The following is a 24,727-nucleotide window of genomic DNA, read 5'->3' on the forward strand; positions in this document are numbered from 1 at the left end:
AGTGTACATGCAGGTTATGCTGTTATATCGTCCCTCCCAATATTGTGGTACTTGGTACTTGTGAAATCAACATTTTAAAATATGATGTTCAGACTGTAAGGATTCAAAGGCTAGGTTACCCTGCATTATGCTCATATAGTTTGATAAAGAATTTTTAAAAAATCATCTCAACAAACATTATATTAACACCTCTCAAAATTGATCATGTACATCAATTCTGTAGGACTAGTTGTTCCAAACATTTTCACATAACTGTACCCTCACGTTTCTTTGTTCACGTGATTGACACACATACTCATTAAGGTGGCATAAATTCAAACAAATCGAGTGTAAGTAAAGAGCAGAAGTCGAACATCCTGTGTTGCGCCTCACAAACATAAAACAAGCGCAACTGGAGCTCGTCTTCTTCCATCCAGCTGATCCCCACTTTGAACATCACGGAGTAAACACCTGAGGACACGCCCACAAGTTAATATCCGGCTTCTCATTGGCTGTCTACTTTAATATTTACAGAGCTTCTCGCGGATTGGCTAGAATCACTCTCGTGAAATTTCATAAAGCAAAACCTTTAGAAGTTGAGTAAAGGGAATAAGTGGCGAGAAAAAACACTCCCGTTGCTATCCAGAGCACAATAAACCGAGGATACTGACTCATTTGCTGCCTCCCGCTGGAAGGTTTTGTTGGAGTTTTCACTCCCCCTTCATCCGTGAGTACCTCAATTGCTGCTGCCTTTCACTTAATGTAGGAGCCGTACCGAAATAAACTTCATTAAACTAGCTTATGATTCAACAGGTTCACGTAATTGAATGCATGTGCGCACTTAAATAACGCCGCTTATTCGTAGTGTGATCCTCTATGTTTAAAAGACAGCATAAGAATGCCAACATACTGTAATATTAAGAAGAGATTAATTTATTGACGCTATAAAGATTCTTCTTGGATTTCAGTATTAGTGTAATTCATTTGTGTAATAGGTAAGTCACTTAATATGCTATTGTTGTGAATTAAAAATGCATTTAAAAAGTTATGTTTACAAGTCAAAACAGTGTTTTTTGTCATTCCTGTTATTATTTTTTTAATTCATTACTTTATCAATGAATTATTATTACATTAATTATAACAAAACGCACAAATTGCGGATACTCAAAAGTTCCTTGTACATTGACAGTTTATTATAAATGTGTATAATCATAGTTCACATTATATCACTGACATTTATATGCACGTGTTTTTACATATAAAGTGCATATATTTTTAAAGATCGTTTAAAATGATTTTAGAAAATACACCAATCGTATTAATAAGATTAAAAAAAAAAAAAAATAGATTGAAATTAACTTTTATAATATCTGAACTTTCCATAAATTAAATATTAATTACAAATGTTATAAGTATTTGCTCATCGATAACATTATATTCTATTTTAGACACAATTAGGGCTTCTGTAATTAGAATTGAGTCTCTGGTGATTTAAGAAAGCCATAGAGACACTTAAGCCCCTCATGGATAAATTACAATTCAACTTTAATTGCCACTGTTGATTACTGTGAGTGAAAATTAAGTGCAATTTGCTGGGACTCGTCCCGTGTGTGTGTGTTTGTGGCTGTAAGTGTGTGTCAATGTGCAGCAGGGGTGTCCTTCACAGTGAAGAGATTCCAGTGAGCGTGTTTTGAAAGTGAACATCTTCACTGGCTCTTTGTCGCAGTGTTATCAGGATGAGAGCTGAGCATGAACGCTCCACAAGGCACATGCTGATGCTGCACGCTGCCGTAATGGCCTCTTAATGCCAGTATAAATAACCCAAAGTGAAAACATTTCTCGGGCCTGAGACGACACATTTTCCCGGGGCTATTTCATGCAATTTTTTTGTTTTACTAAAAAAATAAAAATGTTTCTTGTTCGCACACAAGGGGAGGAAGATAACAGTTAAGCACGCATTATATCCTGAAAACCAATGGAGTGTACATAAGTTGCCCAGGACTTGTTCTAAGTAAAAAGGCCGGTTGTAACGTCTTTACTTTGAAAATTGGGATTTATTGTTGTAGATTCAAGCTTAGTGTCCTTGACTGGAAAAGGCAGTACCCTACTATTTTATCAATGCAGTCCCCTGTGGTTTCACACCCTCATCTGTCTGGACTTAAAGTACTTTCCTTTCTGTGGAACATTGACTAAATTATGGGGGACACTTATTTTAAGGACGTTCTGACTGCAAAACAACCCTTATAAAACTTTAAAACTGGAACTCAAAATATCTCATTGTTCTACAGTACTATAAAGAGAATTGCACAAGTCACTTTGATCCGGGTTACAAGTAAGTCCTGAGTCTTACCTGTTGTGGGCAAGTCAAGTCGAGTTGAGTCACGAGGTTATGTTGAGTCAAGTCGAGCAGAGCCACGAGGTTATGTCGAGTGACAAGGTATTGTCGAGTCGAGTCAAGTCGAGTCGAGTGACGAGGTTATGTCGAGTTGAGTGAAGAGGTTATGGCAAGTCGAATCGAGTCACAGGGTTATGTTGAGTCAAGTCGAGTCGTGTTACGAGGTTATGTCGAGTCAAGTCACGAGGTTATGTCGAGTCAAGTCGAGTTGCGTCTTGAGGTTATGCCGAGTCGAGTCACGAGGTTATGCCAAGTCAAGTCGAGTCGCGTCACCAGGTTATGCCGAGTCAAGTCGAGTCACAAGGTTACAAAGACGAGTCGTGTCAAGTCAAAGGTTGTAAACATGGATCGTGTCAAGTCAAAAGGTTGTTGAGTCAAGTCGAGTCAGAGGTTGGTCAAGGCCTTCATCATTGTTCCCCAGCCTTTTCACAGTGTATCACAAAAGTGAGTACACCCCTCGCATTTCTGCAGTTATTTAGGTATATCTTTTCATGGGACAACACTGACAAAATGACACTTTGACACAATCAAAAGTAGTCTGTGTGTAGCTTATACAACATAATTACTTTATTTTCCCCTCAAAATAACTCAAAATATAGCCATTAATATCTAAACCGCTGGCAACCAAAGTGAGTACAACCTTTAGAAACTACGTACATCCCTAAATGTCCAAATTGAGTACTGCTTGTCATTTTCCATCCAAAATGTCAAGTGACTCGTTACAGGAGTGCTGTCAGCATTTTGAGGGGAAAATAAATCAACTCTATTATATAAGCTGCACACAGACTACTTTTCATTGTGTCAAAGTGTCATTTTCTCAGTGTTGTCCCATGAAAAGATTTACTTTAATATCTGCAGAAATGTGAGGGGTGTACTCACTTTTGTGATACACTGTAAGTCAATGAAAAAAAAAAAAAAAAAAAAAAAAACTGCAGTCTTTAGGGAATAAACCAGCATTAAGGTGTTTCAATGGATTACTGGAATCATGTCCTATGGTCTGATGATTCGGGTGGGCTTTCTTGTGTACCGTCCTCAGAAAAAACTTCCTCCTGGGGTGACAGCCATGCACACCAATTTGATGTAGAGTGCGCCATATGGTCTGAGCACTAACAGGCTGACCCCCCACCTCTTCAATTTCTGCAGCAATGCTGACAGCACTCCTGTAACAAGTCACATGACATTTTGGAGTAAAATGAAAAGCAGTACTCAGTTTGGACATTTTGGGATGTATGTATTTACTTTTGTTGCCAGGGGTTTAGATATCAATGGCTATATTTTAAGTTATTTTGAGGGGGAAATAAATGAAATCTATTGTACAAGCTGCACACACTACTTTTGATTGTGTCAAAGTGTCATTTGGTCAGTGTTGTCCCATGAAAAGATATACTTAAATATCTCCAGAGATGCGAAGGGTGTACTCACTTTTGTGATACACTGTGTATCATATTCTGCACCTAACTAGCTTTAAAAGGACTCATTGTGCATTGTGTTTTTTTTTTTTTTTTTAATATTCATGAATTTTAATATAATTTGTGTTTTATTTAAGAATAACAATTTATTGCATTTGAATCAGTGATTTATTAGGATGTATTGTCACTATATTCGTGGTTGAATAGGTAGGAAAAAAACAGGCAATAATATTGCATATCGGCAATAATTATGAGACAATATATCGTAGAGGTGGGAATCTTTGGGCACCTAACGATTCGATTCAATTACGATTCAGAGGCTCGGATTCGATTATAAATTGATTATTGATGCACTCCCCCCCCCAAACACACACACACTAATTTTTTGTACACTAGTTCCAAAAATGGTTCAAAAATTCTCTCAGGCTAAACAAACTACTATTTCAGTATGAAGTTAACCGTTAAAAACAGTAAATGAAATACTCAAGTCCCCATTCTGTATCGGCAGCTTTAAACTACATTCAATTAATTTAATGTTGTGAATCAACCGTTGAAGTTGCTAAAATTGCTCCCGTTATTCCATAATTTCCCTTCTGTCTACTTTCGACGTGAAAATTTTAAAACTGTTTCATCATTTAAAGACAGATTCGTTTACTAGCGCGGGAAAGTCTGTCATTTCGCAGCTAGTTCTTGGTATATGATCTAACTCGGCCATCGTCTGTCATTTCACATCTAGTTTTAGATATATGTGATATCTACCATAGCCGTATGTTGCCGTATGTTTGTAGCAATTAGCAACTGGGCGCTGTTTGTAGCGGCTGACGGTATGAGGTCAGGTATTATTGTTGTTGTTTTTTTTTTTATCTAGTGGCATGAGTTTAACATAATATTTACTCTCGCTCTGTTCCTCATTGCGTCCTGAAGACCGCGATGACTGTGTTTTATTTCCGCTTTACCTAGTATAATTCAATAATCGGAATTTGGATGTTTGTGAATCGTTCTCGAATCTTCCATGGCCGAATCGCGAATAATCTAAGAATCGGAAATTTCGCACGCCTCTAATATATCGCCTACTAACATTTGTTATCGCGACAGGCCTATTGTCAACAGAAATAACAAAAAAAGTCGATAAAAGTCTTTAGATTCAAACAGTAACCACACCACCTGGGCACCAAAGAACGGGCACTGTTGCGACGTGAATGCTAGCTCTGAGAAGGTTTTCCGTACAGGAGGGAACACTCCCTGTCACGTAGCAGGATTAAGGCCTGATACTGTGGACAAACTTATTTTTCTGGCCCATAACTTTTAAAGCAATGGCTCTCTTGTTTGTGTATGTGTCACATTTTTGAAACTGAACATTTTCTTTTGTCTATTTATTTTGTTGTAGGACACCTTAAGACTTCATGCACAAAAAGGCTTTAACATGATGTTGAGTGTAAATTGAATTTAGTTTCTCTTTATGGTTCTTTAATTTTGGGGGGAATTGCGTGTCTACCTCAGAGTGTGTGCAATGTTCTGCATTTTGTTAACTTTTAATTTCGTGCAATGTTCCTCATATTTGTGAAATGCTGTAAAGTAGTTTGTCACCTGCATGAATCTTTGTTCTGACATTAAAGATTGGCTGAAGCAGCATCTGATTTTGTCAACTTACACTCAGTGGCAAAAATCGGCTTTTAATTTGAAAGAAAAAAATTAGCGTGATAATTAATGATATCGACTAATAGATTTTTTATTGTTAGAACAATTTTACAATATTACAACTTACAAATTAAACACTACAGAAACACTTGAAGGACATGAAAAATTTGATTTAGCGATTAGATGACCCATCCACCTTAAACATTAAATAGTATCTTTATCTTATAGATGACCCATCCACCTTAAATATTAAATAGTATCTTTATCTTATGTCATGGGCATCCTGGCGCTGTAGTCACTAGAAACAGATCAATGCGAAATTATGCAGTATCATGCACTGTTATTCTCCACAACGTCTGTGTATGTGCGTGAGTCCCACCTCAGGGAAAGAGCTAATTTGCTTCCAGAAAAAGAGAGAGAAAAATTTAATTGCGAATGAATGTTGATGACATGTACAGTGGGGCAAATAAGTATTTAGTCAACCACTAATTGTACAAGTTCTCCCACTTGAAAATATTAGAGAGGCCTGTAATTGTCAACTTGGGTAAACCTCAACCATGAGAGACAGAATATGGAAAAAAACCCAGAAAATCACATTGTTTGATTTTTAAAGAATTTATTTGCAAATCATGGTGGAAAATAAGTATTTGGTCAATACCAAAAGTTCATCTCAATACTTTGTTATGTACTCTTTGTTGGCAATAACAGAGGCAAAACAGTTTCTGTAACTCTTCATAAGCTTTTCACACACTGTTGCTGGTATTTTGGCCCATTCCTCCATGCAGATCTCCTCTAGAGCAGTGATGTTTTGGGGCTGTCGTTTGGCAACATGGACTTTCAACTCCGTCCACATATTTTCAATTGAGTTGAGATCTGGATACTGGCCAGGAAACTCCAGGACCTTGAAATGCTTCTTACGAAGCCACTCCTTTGTTGCCCTGGCCGTGTGTTTGGGATCATTGTCATGCTAAAAGACCCAGCCACGTCTCATTTGCAATGCCCTTGCTGATGGAAGGAGATTTTCACTCAAAATCTCTCGATACATGGCCCCATTCATTCTTTCCTTTACACAGATCATTCGTCCTGGTCCCTTTGCAGAGAAACAGCCCCAAAGCATGATGTTTCCACCCCCATGCTTCACAGTGGGTATAGTGTTCTTCGGATGCAATTCAGTATTCTTTCTCCTCCAAACACGAGAACCTGTGTTTCTACCAAAATGTTCTTTTTTGGTTTCATCTGACCATAACACGTTCTCCCAGTCCTCTTCTGGATCATCCAAATGCTCTCTAGCGAACCTCAGACGGGCCTGGACGTGTACTTTCTTCAGCAGGAGGACACGTCTGGCAGTGCAGGATTTGAGTCCCTGGCGGCGCATTGTGTTACTGATAGTAGCCTTTGTTACTGTGGTCCCAGCTCTCTGTAGCTCATTCACTAGGTCCCCTCGTGTGGTTCTGGGATTTTTACTCACCGTTCTTGTTATCATTTTGACACCACGGGGTGAGATCTTGCATGGAGCCCCAGATCGAGGGAGATTATCAGTGGTCTTGTATATCTTCCATTTTCTAATAATTGCTCCCACAGTTGATTTCTTTACACCAAGTGTTTTACCTATTGCAGATTCAGTCTTCCCAGCCTGGTGCAGGTCTACAATTTTGTCTCTGGTGTCCTTCGACAGCTCTTTGGTCTTGGCCATAGTGGAGTTTGGCGTGTGACTGAGATTTTGGACAGGTGTCTTTTATACCGATAATGAGTTAAAACAGGTGCCATTAATACAGGTAGCGAGTGGAGCCTCGTTAGACCTCGTTAGAAGAAGTTAGACCTCTTTGACAGCCAGAAATCTTGCTTGTTTGTTGGTGACCAAATACTTATTTTCCACTCTAATTTTAAACAATGTTTTTTTCCACATTCTGTCTCTCATGGTTGAGGTTTACCCATGTTGACAATTACAGGCCTCTCTAATCTTTACAAGTAGGAAAACCTGCACAATTGGTGGTTGACGAAATACTTATTTGCCCCACTGTATGTAAAGTAGCAAATTATAGTTTTTACTGTCATACGATAAGTCGATTTAGTAATTATCGTGACAGACCTGCTAAGGGCTACGAAGTTCTAAAATAAATAAAAATAGGCGGGCATGTCGTCCCTTGCGATATTTCTGCTGTTGACACTGGAGATGCTTCCTCTCACTGCCGATGGATTTTTGGGAGTATTACTCAGAGCACGATGTGGTTTTTATCTTAAATGGAATTGTTGAGCGAGACGTTAAAGAGGCATCAATCACGGGGCGGCTGCACGTTCACATCGAGGACGGAAGATGCGGCAGTAAAGCAGCCATGGAGCGATGACAAAGGCTGCCTGCATAAATCTGCAGGCTGGCCAAATCAAGTTGTCAGCTTGTAAACGCCACTTAGTGTGTGTGTGTGTGTTAAGTTTTGAAGAACTGTTGATGATTGTTTTATTTCAGCTTTAAGGAGGTGACCTTCTGCCTTCCATTCCTCCCCTCAGGGATGTTGGTCTCCTCTCTCAAGTTTTCGTTTTTTTATCTGTCTCAACTTTACAAGCCAATTGGATCAAGTCCTCCTCGTTCAACTTTTATCTGGTAACCGCTAATAAGAAGACTCTTAGACCTAACTCTGTCCTATTATCCCACAATGACTTCCCAATTTAGAGGTGGCCAACATCCCTTGGGAAACAACACCTTAGGTCTGTTATGTCAGGTCATATCAGTTTCCCCTGCGTTCCCACTCGGCCTTGGTCTGAGACACTGCTCCCCGTATGGATTTTCTGTCCTGCAATTCCTCAGCCTGTCTTCACGTGATGGGTTGTTCACTTTCTAAGTCTGCAGAATGCAGCTGAGTGCAGCGCTATATCTTCATCTTTATGTCTGAGCGCAGCAAAAAGCCCGGCCAAAAATCTGCCGTCGCTGGTCTCACAATAATAGATTTGGAGAATTAGCAACACGGGCTGCGCTGTTGCCGTTTGCAAACTCACGATTTACTGTTATTGTGCGATTCTCATTTGCTCGAACCGCTCAAAGAAATATATGCTGTCGTTCAAAATGAGCACATAGAGACAGCTTTGGCATAAGTCGTTTGACGGAGAAGAACTTTGTGGCTCTAATACGAGATGACACAAACGAACACAGAGTGCGGGAAGTGAACATTAGAGCTTAATAGCAGCTAGATGCTGTACACAACATTGACATAAACAGTTAGCAAATTGGAAGTGAGTTTGTGTGCTGCTGCCACAATCTCGTTTTTTTATTGGCTCACTTTGTACAGTGCTGTAAAAAACTCTCAGGCCACCATTAGATTTGTTTTCACAATGCCTTAAGTACAATGTCACTAAAAACACAGAGACCACTAACATAAGTGAGCTATGGTACAGGGCTCTCAACTCTCACGCATTGAGCGTCGGACACATTCCAGAGGATTGGCTCGCCTTACACCTTACATATCTTAGGCAAAAATTTAACTAGACCATTGTCACAATTAGACATGTGCCGGTATGAGATTCTGCGGTATGATAACCTTGAGCAAAAATATTACGGTTTCACGAAATTGCAATTACAGCTCTAAAATGTGTTACTTTGAGATATCTGTGTTAAAAAATTCAAAAAACCCTTTTTTCCATTAAACAGGATTTTTATTTTTCAAAACATATTAGCAAATTGGAACGTACGTATAATGTTAAGTTAAACTAAAAAAAATAACAAAAAATAGGTGAGCGTAAATCTACAGCCACAGCTCAACATTATTACCATCAGAAGAAAAATAATAGAACTATTTTCCATAAAACGCACGTTTGTATGACTTGTATCATGTAGGTTTCACGGTATCACGGTATTGCAATTATAGCTCCAAAATTTTGAGATGTATGGATTTTTTTTTTTTAAAAAAAAAAGAAAAAAAAAATTTTCCCATTGAATAGGATTTTTTTTCAAAACATATTTGCAAATTAGAACATGAATATAATGTGAAAATAAATAAATTAACAAAAAATAACAAATATTTTATATAAAATTAAAATAAATAGAACCTAGACTATACCCACAGCCACAGCTCAAGTTGCTCAATATTAGAGTAAGAACAAAATAATTGCTATAAAAAATTAAAAACACTTCTAAATAAAATTAAAAATATATACTGTATGACTTTTTTTGAGGGGGGGAAGCTCATGTGAAGTTTTGCCATTTTCAGCCACTGTGTCTAGTCTACATGATGCCATGCCTTTGTGTTATAAAGAACAAAGAATTCATAAGTTAATAAGTTAGTTAAAAATGTATAAGTTTTATGAATTAGTTAAAATGTATATATTGTTGAGGAAAGGTTTCATCTATAAAAAAAAAAAAAGTGAGGAGTGAGACCTCCTTTCTCAATTAGCGATCTTTGACGCGATCCTTTTTCGTCCCCCCTTCTTCCACTCAAGCTTGTTTCTCACTCAGCGGCTGTGAGACATAAAATCTCGACGAAGCTGCTATCCCAGCTTAGCCTAGGCTAACATTCGTCTTTGTAAGTTTTAGTAAGTTTGTATATTGAATTTGAAAGGAAAATGTGTGTTTTGTTTTTGGCGAACTTTTTAATGGTGCTACTGCTATCCTGTTGAACCTAATCACACGTGGGAAAATATAATTGTACAACGTTTTAAATGTATTCATTTGTATATTTAAGCACGATTTGAGAGCTCAATAAATTGAAGAAAAGTACGCCTTGTGTTTGGAGGGTGTTTTTGGGGTTTGCTGGCTGTTTAGCAGAATAGCGTCACTAACACTCACGGCAACAAACAGGGGAAGGGTGAGCCCTGCCGCACCAAGCCACTTCGGCTGCATTTTGGCACATGAAAAATAGCGAATACCGTACTAAGGTATGACGGAAAATGTTAGTGGTTTTGAAACCGCGACGTTTTCACACCACGGTAAACCGTGAAACCGGTAACCGGCACACCCAGAGGAAAAGAAAATCTGAAAAGAGATCTCCAAAATATCTCATTTATTTCTCCTAGACAACTGTGAGATCTGTGTGACGCCAAACTGAGACTAAGGTTTATTTCTCCTGTGTCTCAGTTTTTTCTCTGGAGCAATAAAATGCACTAAATCTCAATTTAGTCTCCTTTTAAGTTTCAGAAGAGATCTCAACGAGCTCTCATATTATTCTCAGAGTTTCTCAACTTTTGTGTCTATTTGTGATCTCAGGCAGAGAAATCAGAGAGATCTCTCAATGAACTCAGTCTACTCTTATCACAACTTCCGTTCATGCATCTCATACTGAACTCAGACAGAGCAAATGAAGAGCTCTCCAAAAGCACTCGTTGGATTCTCAGGCAATGCAAATTTATTTGTATAGCATAATTCAACACAAAGCAATTCAAAGTGCTTTACATCACATGAATAACCACTATCAGAGATAAAATGATTTTAAAAAATTAAAAACATTAGTTCAAAAGAAAGTTATAACAAAGACAATAAAAAGTTAATGATAAAAAAACTAAACTAATATTCTATTAGCAGCCTCTAAGAAATCTATTTCTAGGAAAAGGCTTTTTAAAAAATCACCTACTGTTGAGGAATGGATAGATATTGTACATGAAATTTACATCATGGAGAAGCTGTCATTTTAACTTAAATTAGAGATTGATACATTTTATTTGATATGGTCCAAATGGACAAACGTGAAACCAATTAGAATGGATTTCAACTGATGCTCAACAGAGAAAGTACCTCCTTACTTTTTGGGGGGTAAGAAAACAATATCAGATGTGCTCCCAAATGTTTTAAGTTGCTGTATGTTGTTTATTTATGTACTTTTTAATTTATTAATTATTTATTTAATTTCTTTTTTGTTGTTGTTTCCGTTAAAAAAGTAATGTATCGAGAAATGGACTATCGTCATTCACTGTTGTAAGTACAATGTACAGTATATTATTGTTGAGAATCTAAATGAAATTAAAAAAGAAAAAAAAGAATTGAAACAGGCAATAAAATTATACTTAAAATGAATAAAAAGCAAATTGCTTGAAAGTTAAAATATATAGACCGTTATGGATATGCTGTGATAAACAAAAGCGATTTAGTCCTGATTTAAAAGGAGCTAACAGTTTGAGCACACTTCAGACCTTCAGGTAACTTGTTTCAGAGGTGAGCATAATACTAAATGCTACCTCACCCTGCTTGGTTCTTGTTCTTGGAACATACAACAGATCGGTTCCAGACTACCTTAGGGGTCTCTATGATTCTTTTGGTCCAAGGCCATGAAAGTGTTTTATAGACGAGCAGTATCAATTTCTAGTCTATCCTTTGACTCACTGGAAGCCAGTGTAATGATTTCCAAAACTGGTGTAATGTGGTCCAGTTTCCTTGTACTGTATTTGTAAGGACTCTGGCAGCAGCATTCTGTACTAGCTGCAGCGTCCTGACTGATTTAAAAAAATAAATAAATAAATAAAAAAAATCAAGACCTGTAAATATACTGCTGCAATAGTCCAGTCTTCTGAAAATGAACCGCACAATCAAACTTATCTGTATCCTCTATAGAGGAGCAATATTCATGCTTTACTGGTGTCAGAAATGGAGCTGCAGGGTCAATGAAGTTGGGGATGACGGGATAAAAAGGCATAGATAGTTCATAAATACGATTTTACATATAGAAGTGCACAAAATATGGTATGCAATTTATCCAGAATGAAAAGGGTTATAGTAATTGAATAATTATAAAGTATACTATATATGAAGAGATAGTTATTATATATAAAGAGAAATTGATTAACATATAGTTAGAAAAAAAATCAATAATCGTAATGAAAACGATCACGGTGGTACATTTACAAACTGGTAGGTACAAAAAGCACAAAGGAAAACTCTTACTGACGTGTAATAATGTTACCCTTCTAAAATTGGTATTATGATGGTATTATAAGGTCATTAAATTTCATAAAAACGAAATAATATGATATTGAATTAATGAAGATGTAAACATTTCAGTTAGCTTAAATTAAAATGAAAACAAGGCTTTAAAAACTCCAAGAACTGAAAATGTATTGTATATTAATAAAGCCAAATAAACTCAACTTATGAATATTTTTTTTTAAAGATTTTTTTTAATTTTTTATTTTTATTAGCCTTATGTAGTCATGCGTATATAAACAACATTTTTGTAGATGAAGTCTTACTTAAAATGCAGCTGAAACCACTCAGCGTTGACCGGCGCTGCAGCGCTGTTTTCTTCATGCACTGTCAAGCTGTATGTGGCGCGAAACACTGTGAACTTTCAACCCTGAAGATAATGCAGACCTAACGTCTACATTGGAAGAAAGTGCCATCAGTCACAAATGCTGCTTCGTCATTGGTTAACTCATAAGGGGGAGGCTGACCTAACGACGTCAAGTCGTACTCATGAAGTTGGTGTCAGGAGGAATGGAGGAAGAAACCGTTTCAGGACAAAAAAGAGGGTAAGTAACATCTTTGTCGAAGGGAATTTGGGTATAATTTATATGGCTTGTGATTATGCTAGTTCTGATAGTTTTTTTGGGGGGGGAAACTGGTCGGCAATAAGTGGCAAATAGTGAAGCTAGCTAGCTAGCTTGGGGGGGGCATTAATTTACTGAAGTAAACATATTCATGTAAAAATATTAACTTTGGAATTATTTCTACAAACAGTGGCCCAAGACAGTCTTGGAGTTACATAAATTGTGTACAATTGGAACATCTTCTCATTGCAGTGAGACCCATTTTCTCTAGCTTCATGCAACAAGTTTACATTGGGGTGACCAAAGGTGGGTAGAGTAGGCAAAAATGTCACTCATGTAAGAGTAGCATTACTTCAAAATAATTTAAAAAAAAAATGTTTTTTAACAATTGTATTTTTTTCCTGAGCGCAACATTATCTGTATGAACTGTTGTTTTAATGATACTGTAAAATAATCCATTGCATAACCACATTAAGCCAAAGGGGGGAAAAAATCATTGAATTCCAATGAGAAAAAAAAAATCTATAAATAAGGCATTATTCGTCCAAAGAGCATGAGTGCCCTCTGGTGGAGGAAATAGTTCCTAGTTTTAATAGTGAAGAGTTCCTTCATAATTACTCATTTGAAATTAAAAGGATCATATCTCCGGTTTTCCATGGTCAATTATCTGCTCAATGCCCCCCTCCCGCTCTTCCTCAATCTCCCGACCCCTGCGCTCGCTGGTTTGTTTTCTCTGAGCTCTATGTTTGACACACACGTTACAATTGTGCCATGAAGCCAGACAGCTGGCGGAAGTACACCGATCGGCTGAATTGGACGGGAGAAGGATGACTTCTTTGGAAACAGCCAAGGGAGATTATTTTTGGCAAAATAAATGTTGCATGTTGAAAAACATCTGGGAAGCCTATCTGAATTTGTGTCTCTGGATATGGAGATTATTTTGTTGTATAACGGAATATTCTATCCATACAGAGAAGGCATACTTTAAAACTGTAGTTATAAGGCATCTTTGAGTAAATTCTGCGTATCATTTAAGTACCCCGAGGACATGCTGCTCTGCCTATTTTTTGGGAAATCAAAATATGGTCACCCTATTAACATTAAAAACTTGAGACATAGGGAATTGAGAAGGTGCATCTTTTCACGATATATTAGCAATAAAAAGGTTTTTTTTTAGGAGCAGTGTACAGGAAAGAGCCCAACAACTTGTCCAAGAAAAGTGCAATTCTTACAGAAATCTTAACATCATGGATCATCGTGGATTTTTACTTTAATGTCTCTTTGTTTTATGATGATTGGTATGGGGGATTTTAAATGATATTTTTCAGTCCTTCGGTGGTCTAATATGGTTAAATGAACACAATCTGTGTATCTAAAGATATTAAGAAGTTGCTGTACCAAATTATGAGATGTGATGACAGTGTAAAACCAAATAAGACATTGAACCACTTTTTAAAATTAAAATGTATTATATTTCACAGATTGAATGGCCCAGCAGGAAATAATAAAAAAAGAAATGCCCAAAAGAGCGCGATACCCACCGAAGAAGATGAGCTTTTATGACCCAGACCCTGACTCACCCAGAGATGACCAAGGTGGTAATTGAGTTATTATCTTACTACACGGCTTATCTAATTTTTAAAGTGATTGTTATTTTTAACTTGCATTGGACACTATAATAACCATTTTGTTTATTAGTGTCTGATCACTGGGATTATTATCAATATTGGCAGTTTAGGGCACAAATATTGATTTACAGGATTTTTTTTTAAAGAAATGTCTAGAAAAGGGAGCGTAACATCACTTGAAACTGTACATTTTGGTGACAGAATTTTGCAACTCCATTCGTACAATTATCTCTACATTGGGGGTGGTGGTGATTGATTGATTTAAAGATGTTCTTTTAAAATCAAAATTATCTCGTTGAGGATAAGAGACTCAGAAAATGGGGGAGAAAAAAAAATTCCATTATAGGCATATATTTGCAAAAAGCTTTTTAATTGTTGCGACCTGCAGAACTCTATTGCTACTCGATTGCAATTTTAGACTTTATTCTTTAAAATGTTTTGACAATTTTCTGAACTGTTTTAGCTGCCCATTATTTGAAATGAGAAAAAGTAAAAAATACAATGAAATGCATTTGATATATATATTTGATTTGCAAATGAATTTTTCAACCGGCCTCGAAAAATTTTCCGTTCGCATGTTTTCTGATTTCTCACAAAAAAAAAAAAAAGTCATCATTGGGGCATCAAAAATTCTGGGATGATGAGTGGCATAAAAGTTGTATACAGAATTTTGGGGGGGAAAATTACGGTTCCTTGGAAATTTGCCAAAAACTTTCCATTCATTTTTAATGGGATGCCACGTCTTAATTTCTAATTCACTTGTAATGTAATTTACATCACATTGATGATGTTGACAGCCATGTATGTCGAATCTATTGATGCCAATGTACCTGGATTCCACTGACGGCCATGGGCGTTCAAATTTCCCATTCATTTCCATTGTCATTCACATTGCATTGACACACAAGTACTCAATTGCCGATGAGGGCTATGTACGTCCATGCCATTGACAGCCAAGTATGTAGATTCTATTGACGTCAATGTACTTGGACTTCATTGACGCATATGTAAGTCGAAGCCATTGACTGTCATGGACGTCCAAATTTACCATTCATTTCCAACCTCGAAATGTCCCCAAACCAATCTGGGCAGGGCTAAGATCTGTATCTCCACACAGCGAAGCCCCATAGTAATTTCTCCAGAAATTAGTTTCTAGTTCAATTTCTAATTTGTGCTTTCTTTTATACTGGCAGTTTACACCATGCGCTGCAGTACGCTGGATGATTGGACACCAGTCGAAAAAAGCCTTGATCAACAAATGTCGCATGAGGGGTACAACATAAATTCTAGATGTACTTAGACATTTGTTGCAGTGTTCAAAGCCCTAATACTGCTGGGCTTAGAGACTTAATTTTTGTTTGCTGTCTTAAAAACTGTGTTGAACTTTGTTGTTAATATTATGGCTGTTGATGTTGTTATAGCTATTTGGAATGTTGTAAATTGTTTGCACTTTGTTTTTTGTTGGTGTTAATTAAAAAATGTTTGCCCGCCTGTCTGCCTTGCCTCCATTAGCCTGCGTTTGGGTCCGCACCACTTGCCCGCCCACATTCTTTGACAAAAATTCTCAACAGTACTCAATTTTCAAGTACAATGACTGTGTTGGATTTCACTAAAGCCATTTGTTCTAGAATGATAAAGCCTGATGGCTTTGGGTGTATCTTCTGTATCCCTCTGTCCTGCAGTGACGAGAGAGTAGTGTCCACCATTGTTTCTTTGGTCCTTCAAGATGTTATGAAGTGGATGATCTGTGTTTAGAATGGTGAATCCAGTCAGGTGGGAGGAGAGGGTCACATGATTTAAGTGTCTCGTGTGTGCGTGCGCGCAGACGCGCGCGCATGAGGGAGAGTGAGCGAGAGACTCGTATATTTCTCCATAGCAGCTCCAATAATGCTCATTTTCTTTTTCAAAGGAGAAAAAGGAGCCATTAAAAACACTGAATTGAGATCAGCATGGTATCTCGCTTAAGTCTCAAGTATGATTCCCTCTAATTTATTGTCTCACCTATTTCTCCTAGTGAATTTTAGGAGAAACATCTGAGAAACATTTTAGACAAAATAGAAACTGCAATGAGGCTAAGATGAGAATCTCAAATTTATCTCCCGAGCTATAGAAGAGCAAGCTTTGAGCAATAAAATTTTCCTCTGGGCATGTCTAGTATCATGTTTACATTATACACACTCCTTCTCAACACAGATAGTTGCCAGAGAGAGAAAAAAACGCCACGTTTTACCACCGCTAAACACACTGGAGTTAACTCTCATAGCTGGTAGGAAACGTTCATGATGGTGTTTTCTAGATGTGGGAATCTTTGTGACCATAACGATTTGATTACGATTATGATTCAGAGGCTACGATTCCATTACAAATCGATTTTTGATGACCCCCCAGGCTATTAGCTGCTTTTAATGTTTCGTACATTAGTTACAAAATTTGTACAAAAAGCCTCTTATGCTTGAATAAACGACTATTTCTGTATCAAGTTAACAGTTCAAAACAGTAAATAAAATACTCAAGTCCACATTCTGTGTCAGCAGCTTTCAACTACATCCAATTAATTTAATGTTGCGAAACAACCGTTAAAGTTGTTAAAATTGCTCCAGTTATTCCATAACTTCCCTTCTGTCTACTTTCAACATGTGAAAGTTATAAAACTGTTTTAAAGATAAACTCGTCAAGATTTTGCCGATTCAGGAGTATTTTAGATAAAAAGTTAATTAGGTTCGCTTGGAAGGTTAGCTACAACAGCCTTCCAGGGAAGTCTACTGCTTTAAGATGGCGGCTGTTTACTAACGCTGGCAAGTCTGTCATTTAGCATTTAGTTTTCTATTCATGTGCTGCTAAGGCCGCCAAGTCTGTCATTTCACATCTAGTTCTACATACATATATATATTATGTGGACGTAGTTTGTAGCGGCTGTCGGCAGCAGTCAGGTATTATTGTTGTTTTTTTTTTTTTTTTATCTAGCGGCATTAGTTGAGCCAGAGCGGTGAGTTGAGCATTGTCATTACCCGGGTAATGACAAGCATGATGTTTACTCTCGATCCGTTCCTCATTGCGTCCCAAAGACCGCGCTATGTTTTATTTCCGCGTTACTTGACATATTTAAATAATCGGAATTTGGATGTTTGTGAATCGTTTTCGAATCTTTCACGGCCGAATCGCGAATAATCTAAGAGTCGGAAATTTCGCACACCTATAATGTTTACTCACCTTTAATTTTGTATAAGTGCGAAATCATATTAGAAGTATTGCCTTCTTGGCAGCCACCCTCAGCAAACATGTTTTACATGTCAGGTGGCCCTCCTCCTCTAAGCCACTGCCGTCTGTAACTTTTCTGCAGCTGAAGTATTCCCATACTAGCAGTTTTGTTTTCTTTGACGGGGAAAAAGTTCAGGAGTTTCACCTTTTCCAGCCGTCTTTTAGCACAGCTGACTCACTGTCACTGAGCAGGGCCAGTGGGGGAGGGTTGAGCCCTACAGCTGAAAGCAAGGGATTTCTTCCTGCATATTTGGGACATAAAAAAATAGCTAATACCTTTCGGGACGGTATGACGGAAATTTCTTGCGGTTTTGAAACCATGACGTTTTCATACTTAAAACCGGTAATCGGCACGTTATGATGTATGATGGGGTTACATCCAGTATGGGGGTGTGCGAGAGATCTGCAGAGTGGAAGGCAAAATAAATAGCCGAAATATCAACAAATCTTAGCTGCCTCTTACATTACCAACCATAAAAAGGGACAAATTCCGCAGCAGGATGGTGCTCCATCGCATACTTCGATCTCTACCTCAAAGTTCCTCAAGGCAAAGAAGATCAAGATCCTCCAGGACTGGCCAGCCACATCACCAGACATGGGTAGGATGAAAGAGGAAGCATGGAAGACAGAATCCAAGAATGTTGATGAACTCTGGGAGGCATGCAAGACTGCTTTCTTTGATGTTCCTGATGACTTCATCAATTAACTGTATGAATCCTTGCCGAACCGCGTGGATGCAGTCCTTCAAGCCCATGGAAGTCATACATAATATTAAATTTGGATTTCACAGCACCACTACTTAATTTGCTTGTGTTATGTAACATATTTTTTTATTGGAACTACATTTTTTGTTCAATTTTCACACTACTTTCTGAAGGCGACAAAACTTTGGTTTTGCCAAATTTTGACCTTCATGTCTTCATTAAATGTTAAATCTTTTTTCAGTGAAACAAATATATTTTTGTACATTCAACATCATTTTGGAGGGTCAGCTCTCATATGAGCCATTTCTGAAACCAATTGAATAATTAAAAGTCAGGTTATTAGCAATTATTTCTACAAAATGGATACGCGATAGGACTTTTGTCAAGGACTGTACAGTTTTCTCAAAAGGTTACTCAAGTTAATGTAACAGAGTACATGTAACTCGTTACTACCCCTTTCTGTGGCTCAGTGATATAATAGAGCCGAAAGTGGTGAAAAAAAAAATTGCCATAGAAAACACCGACCCTTTAGTGGTACCTCAGAAAGTAGGTTCATACTTACCAGTTAAATTGAGTGGTCCAGTTTTTGGAAGATCTCTTTCATATTATGTATTCCAAGCCTTACCATCATGTCATGATACTCCGTAGCTTTTTCAGGATGGACTTTAAAAACATTTCTATATACCTGGCAACCAGTTCAGGGTGTACTCCACCTCTTCCCAATAATTAATTAGGATAGGCTCCAGCAGCCACGCAACCCTCATGGGGATAAGCTTACAGAATATAAAGGAATGAATTTAAATGATACTGTAACCCCCGATTCGAGATGACGGGGTTCGGTTGTGAATGCAATTGTATTTGGGCAGAGAACTAGGTTCTCGGAGATTACAATAAGGAAAATAATGTTTAGTAACTGAAATAACTGAAGTCGAGATGAGTAACAAATAAAATATATTAATACAACAAACTTTTTACAAATTTAAGCCGGCAGTCTATTCACACAAATTTGTACAATAAAATAAACAAAAATTCAAACCAGACAGTTCGTCTAAATTCCTATCAGTCGGTTTCCGGGCATAGGATCGCCATCTTCATCCATTGGAAAAGTCTTTATCCAGTTTTGGATTCTTCATCCACATCCTATGAATGGAATGAAAGAAGGAAAGAAAAAAACCCAGCCTGCATAACAATAATTAAATTATTGTATATAGCCTTTTATCAATAATTGAATCTTTTCAGTAGCTATAGCTTATTTTTCTCTTTGTCTAAATATTACACTGCACCAGTAATATTCACACGTTTCAAAATTAGCCAAATCAAAAGTTACTGCTTATGCATCTGCCATTCAAATGCAACATAACATCATCATCTATCATCTTAACACAATGGTTACATCATTCTGTGCTACAACATAACACAACAAACAATTGAATGTAAAGTTTGTTCCCCCATTGCTAACGTTGGAGTCGCGCTAGCTTAGCGTTAGCTTCATGTTAGCGTCGCGATTACCATCCATAGCTTCCCGCCTAGCATTTAGCCAACTTGGTGAGAACAAAACAACTCACCAAGACGAAGTTTTTCTTTTAATGTGAACTTGGGTGGATGCAGGCTCCAATCCTCCGGTTCACATACAGTTGTGGTCAAAAGTTTACATACACTTGTGAAGAACATAATGTCATGGCTCTCTTGAGTTTCCAGTTATTTTTACAACTCTGATTTTTCTCTGATAGTGATTGGAAGAGATACTTCTTTGTCACAAAAAACATTCATGAAGTTTGGTTCTTTTATGACTTTATGACTTATGAGTTAACAGAAAAAGTGATCAAATCTGCTGGGTCAAAAATATACATACATGGATCTGAAAAAGCGAATCATTGACTTGAAAAAGTCAGGAAAGTCACTTGGAGCCATTTCAAAGCAGCTGCAGGTCCCAAGAGCAACAGTGCAAACAATTGTTTGTAAGTATAAAGTGCATGGGACTGTTTTGTCACTGCCACGATCAGGAAGAAAACGCAACCTATCACCTGCTGCTGAGAGAAAATTGGTCAGGAGGGTGAAGATTCAACCGAGAATCACCAAAAAGCAGATCTGCCAAGAATTAGAAGCTGCTGGAACACAGGTGTCAGTGTCCACAGTCAAGCGTGTTTTGCATCTCCATGGACTGAGAGGCTGCCGTGCAAGAGGGAAGCCTTTGCTCCAAAAGCGGCACCTTAAGGCTCGACTGTTTGCTGCTGATCACATGGACAAAGTTAAGACCTTCTGGAGGAAAGTTCTGTGGTCAGACGAAACAAAAATCGAGCTGTTTGGCCACAATGCCCAGCAATATGTTTGGAGGAGAAAAGGTGAGGTCTTTAACCCCAAGTACACCATGCCTACCGTCAAGCACGGTGGTGGTAGTATTATGCTGTGGGGCTGTTTTGCGGCCAATGGAACTGGTGCTTTACAGAGAGTAAATGGGATAGTGAAGAAGGAGGATTACCTTCAAATTCTTCAAGATAGCCTAACGTCATCAGCCTGAAGATTGGGTCTTGGGCACAGTTGGGTGTTCCAACAGGACAATGACCCCAAACACACATCAAAAGTGGTAATGGAATGGCTAAATCAGGCTAGAATTAAGGTTTTCGAATGGCCTTGACTTATACCCCATTGAGAACTTGTGGACAATGCTGAAGAAACAAGTCCATGTCAGAAAGCCATCAAATTTAACTGAACTGCACCAATTCCGTCAAGAGGAGTGGTCAAAGATTCAACCGGAAGCTTGCCACAAGCTTGTGGATGGCTCCCAAAAGCGCCTAATTGAAGTGAAAATGGCCAAGGGACATGTTACCAAATATTAGCGCTGCTGTATGTATATTTTTGACCCAGCAGATTTGATCACTTTTTTCTGTTCACCCATAATAAACTCATAAAAGAACCAAACTTCATGAATGTTTTTGTGACAAAGAAGTATCTGTTCCAATCACCCTATCGGAGAAAAATCAGAGTTGTAGAAATAACTGGAAACTCAAGAGAGCCATGACATTATGTTCTTCATAAGTGTATGTAAACTTTTGACCACAACTGTACACTACAAGTTCAAAATGACATTCTCAAATTAGCAATGATGAATGTCTGCACCATTTCCCTTCATTATATCAACACTCACCAAGGAAATGTAATTTCCTTCTTATTATTTGTTCAAACGGCCTTATTTCAGCGTTGAGTAAATTATTTTATTTCAACAAGGCCGACTTATTGGTTCCAAGCACCGAGGAAGTTCACTATGTCCTTCCTCCTTGGCATCCAAGCGGAAAAGAACGGGAAATAAAGAACCTTCGAGACGATGTCTCGAGAGGGCGGGATCATGTGAATTGGAACAATTAAAAAAACTATTATCCTCTCATGTGAACGCACAGGAGGAAGTAAAGCATATAAAAAACAACAACTATTTCCTTTTACAAAATAGTAGCACTTTCAAAATAAAATGGCTTCATAATTTCTGTACTGGGTTACAATACACTGTTAAAAAAGAAACGTAAAAATGTTATCTTAACAAAATTCAATGGTTTTTTGTTAAAGTTTTTTTTCCTAACCTAAAAACCTAAAAAAAAATTGAATTCTCTAAACTCAACATTTTAAGTGAACTGGACTGAATTTTAAGTGAGCGTTTTAGGTACATAATAGTTTGTTCCACCTAGGGATCAACTGGAGGCCCCCATTAGCCACGTTTACATGCTGACTTTTATTCATACCGATTCAAATCATTCCGAATGGAAATTTCAGATCAGCTGTTTACATGTCACTTCATCTATTCCGATCCAGCGTTTACATGTGACTACCTTTATTCCGAAAGGACGTTTGACAACTGCCGTCTGACATGCGCAGATTAATCAAAACAAAGCGTCACGTTGCAAAACATGGAGATCGATCGTCGGAGTGCTGCTGTTTTAACTTTAACCCACTTGTTGTGTTTGTGGGGTCGTATCCACTTCTGCTGTTTTGCTCTTTTGCCTTGTAGTAGCCGGTTTTCCACCGGTTTCTAATTTGGTCAACGCTCCGGTCTATTCCGGCTTCGTGTAACCTCTCGTGAACTTTTTTAAATAGTTCACTGTTCCTCGTTTTACGCCCGTCTAAGCGAGCAATTATATTCAATTCTTTTAAAGTTTGAATTAAATACAATCTTTCCGCCGGACTCCAATTAGGTGCGCTGTGCTTGGAAGCCATGTTGCAAGTGACGTTACTTACGTCACAAAGTGACGTCACCACGTCAGTACGGAGCATGTGCAGAAAGAACGCAACCAGACACCATTCCGCTTCCCTGTTTACATGATAAAATTTTACTTCTAATCGGTTTGGGAAAAGGAATATTCCACCCCCTGTGAATCGGAATGAAATTCCATTCGGTTTGGGCCTGTTCATTCCGAATGAGGTGTTTATATGGAACACATTTATTCGGTTTGAACAAATATTCCGATTGTTATTGGAATATTTGGCTCCATGTAAACGTGGCAATTGTAGCAGTTGACGATGCAGACAGCTGAACTGAACTCCCTGGCTGATAGTTCTGTTGCCAATGTGCTCGGTCTGCTGGAGTGAGGATTCAGCTGTTTCACAAATCTTGTCATCTCAATTTACTCAGAAATTTAAGTATGGTCCACATACTTAATCATGAGAGTTAATTTAACTCAGTTAATCAAGTTCACGACATTTATTTGATAAAATGAGGTAGGAATTCTCTTTAGTTAGTGACCTAAAGGAAGTTTTATTTTTTTATTGTGCATCAGGAAGTTGCCCATCTTATGCAGCTGCTGAATTTTTGTCTTTAGCCATAGGGCTCAATGGGGTCATGACCCATGAGTCACCACTCTACCACACCCTTGCAAAATCCTGCTAATTGTAGATGCACAAGTGCTGTGTAAAACTTCATCAATTGATTGTTCTTTCCTTCAGGTCACAATGTTGTGGTTTCTTCTATTGCTCCCTACACTTTGCTGGAGCCAGCGTTCAGAGCCGATGTTCTCAGCAGTTACCAAGTCCCTGCTTCCTCCGGACTACGAGAACAACCCCACCCAACTCAACTATGGTGTCGCTGTCACTGACGTTGATGGGGATGGAGACCTGGAGGTGTTTGTTGCAGGGTAAGCGAGGGGGTGGAAATTAGTCGGGTACTTTGTGAAATGATTCCAGCCTTAATGCTCTCAAAGTGGCACCAAAATTGTTTAATTTTGTCCATTACATAAATTTGAACAGATGATTGAATTTGTGAATGATAGCTATCCAAGTGAGTGTTGGAGGTGCACTTCATTTTCTGAGCTAAAGGTTGAAGACAAAGGCAAAAGACTTAAAAAGGCTTAGAGCTCACTCATGTGATGATAATGGATGAGATTGGACAGAGTGCCACTGATGGAGATGGTTTGGCAAGCTTGCTTCTAACCAATGAAGCGTCAATGAATTCCTCAAAGGCTGTAGATAGATGGATGCAAATGGCTTCGCCTCATAAATGTCTTTTCTGCAAAGACGTCTCATTCAGCAGCAATTCAGACAGAGAAGGCATCACATTAGAAGAACATCATCATGGCCTTCATTTATATCATGGTTTTGACATAATGACCTTCAGTAGAAAAGTTGAGAGTACTACTCAAAAGTCTTATGATACTTTTATGCATTAATATAATACTGTTACTTGAAAAGTTTGGAGAACTTGGCAGGTAGTACAGCCAGAGGGAGACATTCAGGTAGCTGTCCTCCTGGGATGCTATCTAGACACTGTAGAACAGGGGTCATGAATTAAAAATCCTCTGGGTCCGAAATAATAAAATTACAACAATCTCGGGTCCGGAAATATTTTTAATGCTTCTTTTTTTCCAAAAAATACAAACGCATCTTTACGTGGCCATGCTGGTAATTACGACATTCAAAAATGTAAATAAAAGATATTTATAGTAAGTAATAAATAAAGCGATCATATTGAGCCCTTAATTCCGCTATTTTTTGAGAAAGGATGGAAGAGTTCATAGGGAAACTTTGCGAAAAAGCTGCGTGGTTCGTCTCATAGTGCCTTTTCAAATTGACGCTTTTTACAAGCGCTACCGTTGTTCGGCCATTCCTTACTACGCGGTGAAATGTCTACACAACGCTCAGCGTGCTTGCGCAAGCATCCGCACGCATGCGCACATCGGTCAGAAGCGGCGAGTACTCAAACCTTTTCATTGCCTCAAAAAGACTTTTTGCATGTTTGACCCTCTCATACTTTTAACCATTGTGTTTTTTTTATGT

General features: G+C 38.0%; 1 protein-coding gene across 1 annotated transcript in view; it reads left to right on the forward strand.

Moving 5' to 3' along the window:
• The first annotated feature begins 569 nt into the window (after window positions 1-569).
• The window catches only part of crtac1b (cartilage acidic protein 1b), an 82,388-nt gene continuing 58,230 nt past the window's right edge, over window positions 570-24,727 (forward strand). Inside the window, exons 1-2 of the mRNA XM_057849091.1 lie at window positions 570-706; window positions 23,402-23,589. Coding sequence (XP_057705074.1) covers window positions 23,408-23,589 — 182 coding nt within the window. The 5' untranslated portion in view covers window positions 570-706; window positions 23,402-23,407. The remainder of the gene's footprint in view (window positions 707-23,401; window positions 23,590-24,727) is intronic.

Source organism: Corythoichthys intestinalis, chromosome 10, assembly GCF_030265065.1.
Source record: "Corythoichthys intestinalis isolate RoL2023-P3 chromosome 10, ASM3026506v1, whole genome shotgun sequence".
Taxonomy (NCBI): domain Eukaryota; kingdom Metazoa; phylum Chordata; class Actinopteri; order Syngnathiformes; family Syngnathidae; genus Corythoichthys; species Corythoichthys intestinalis.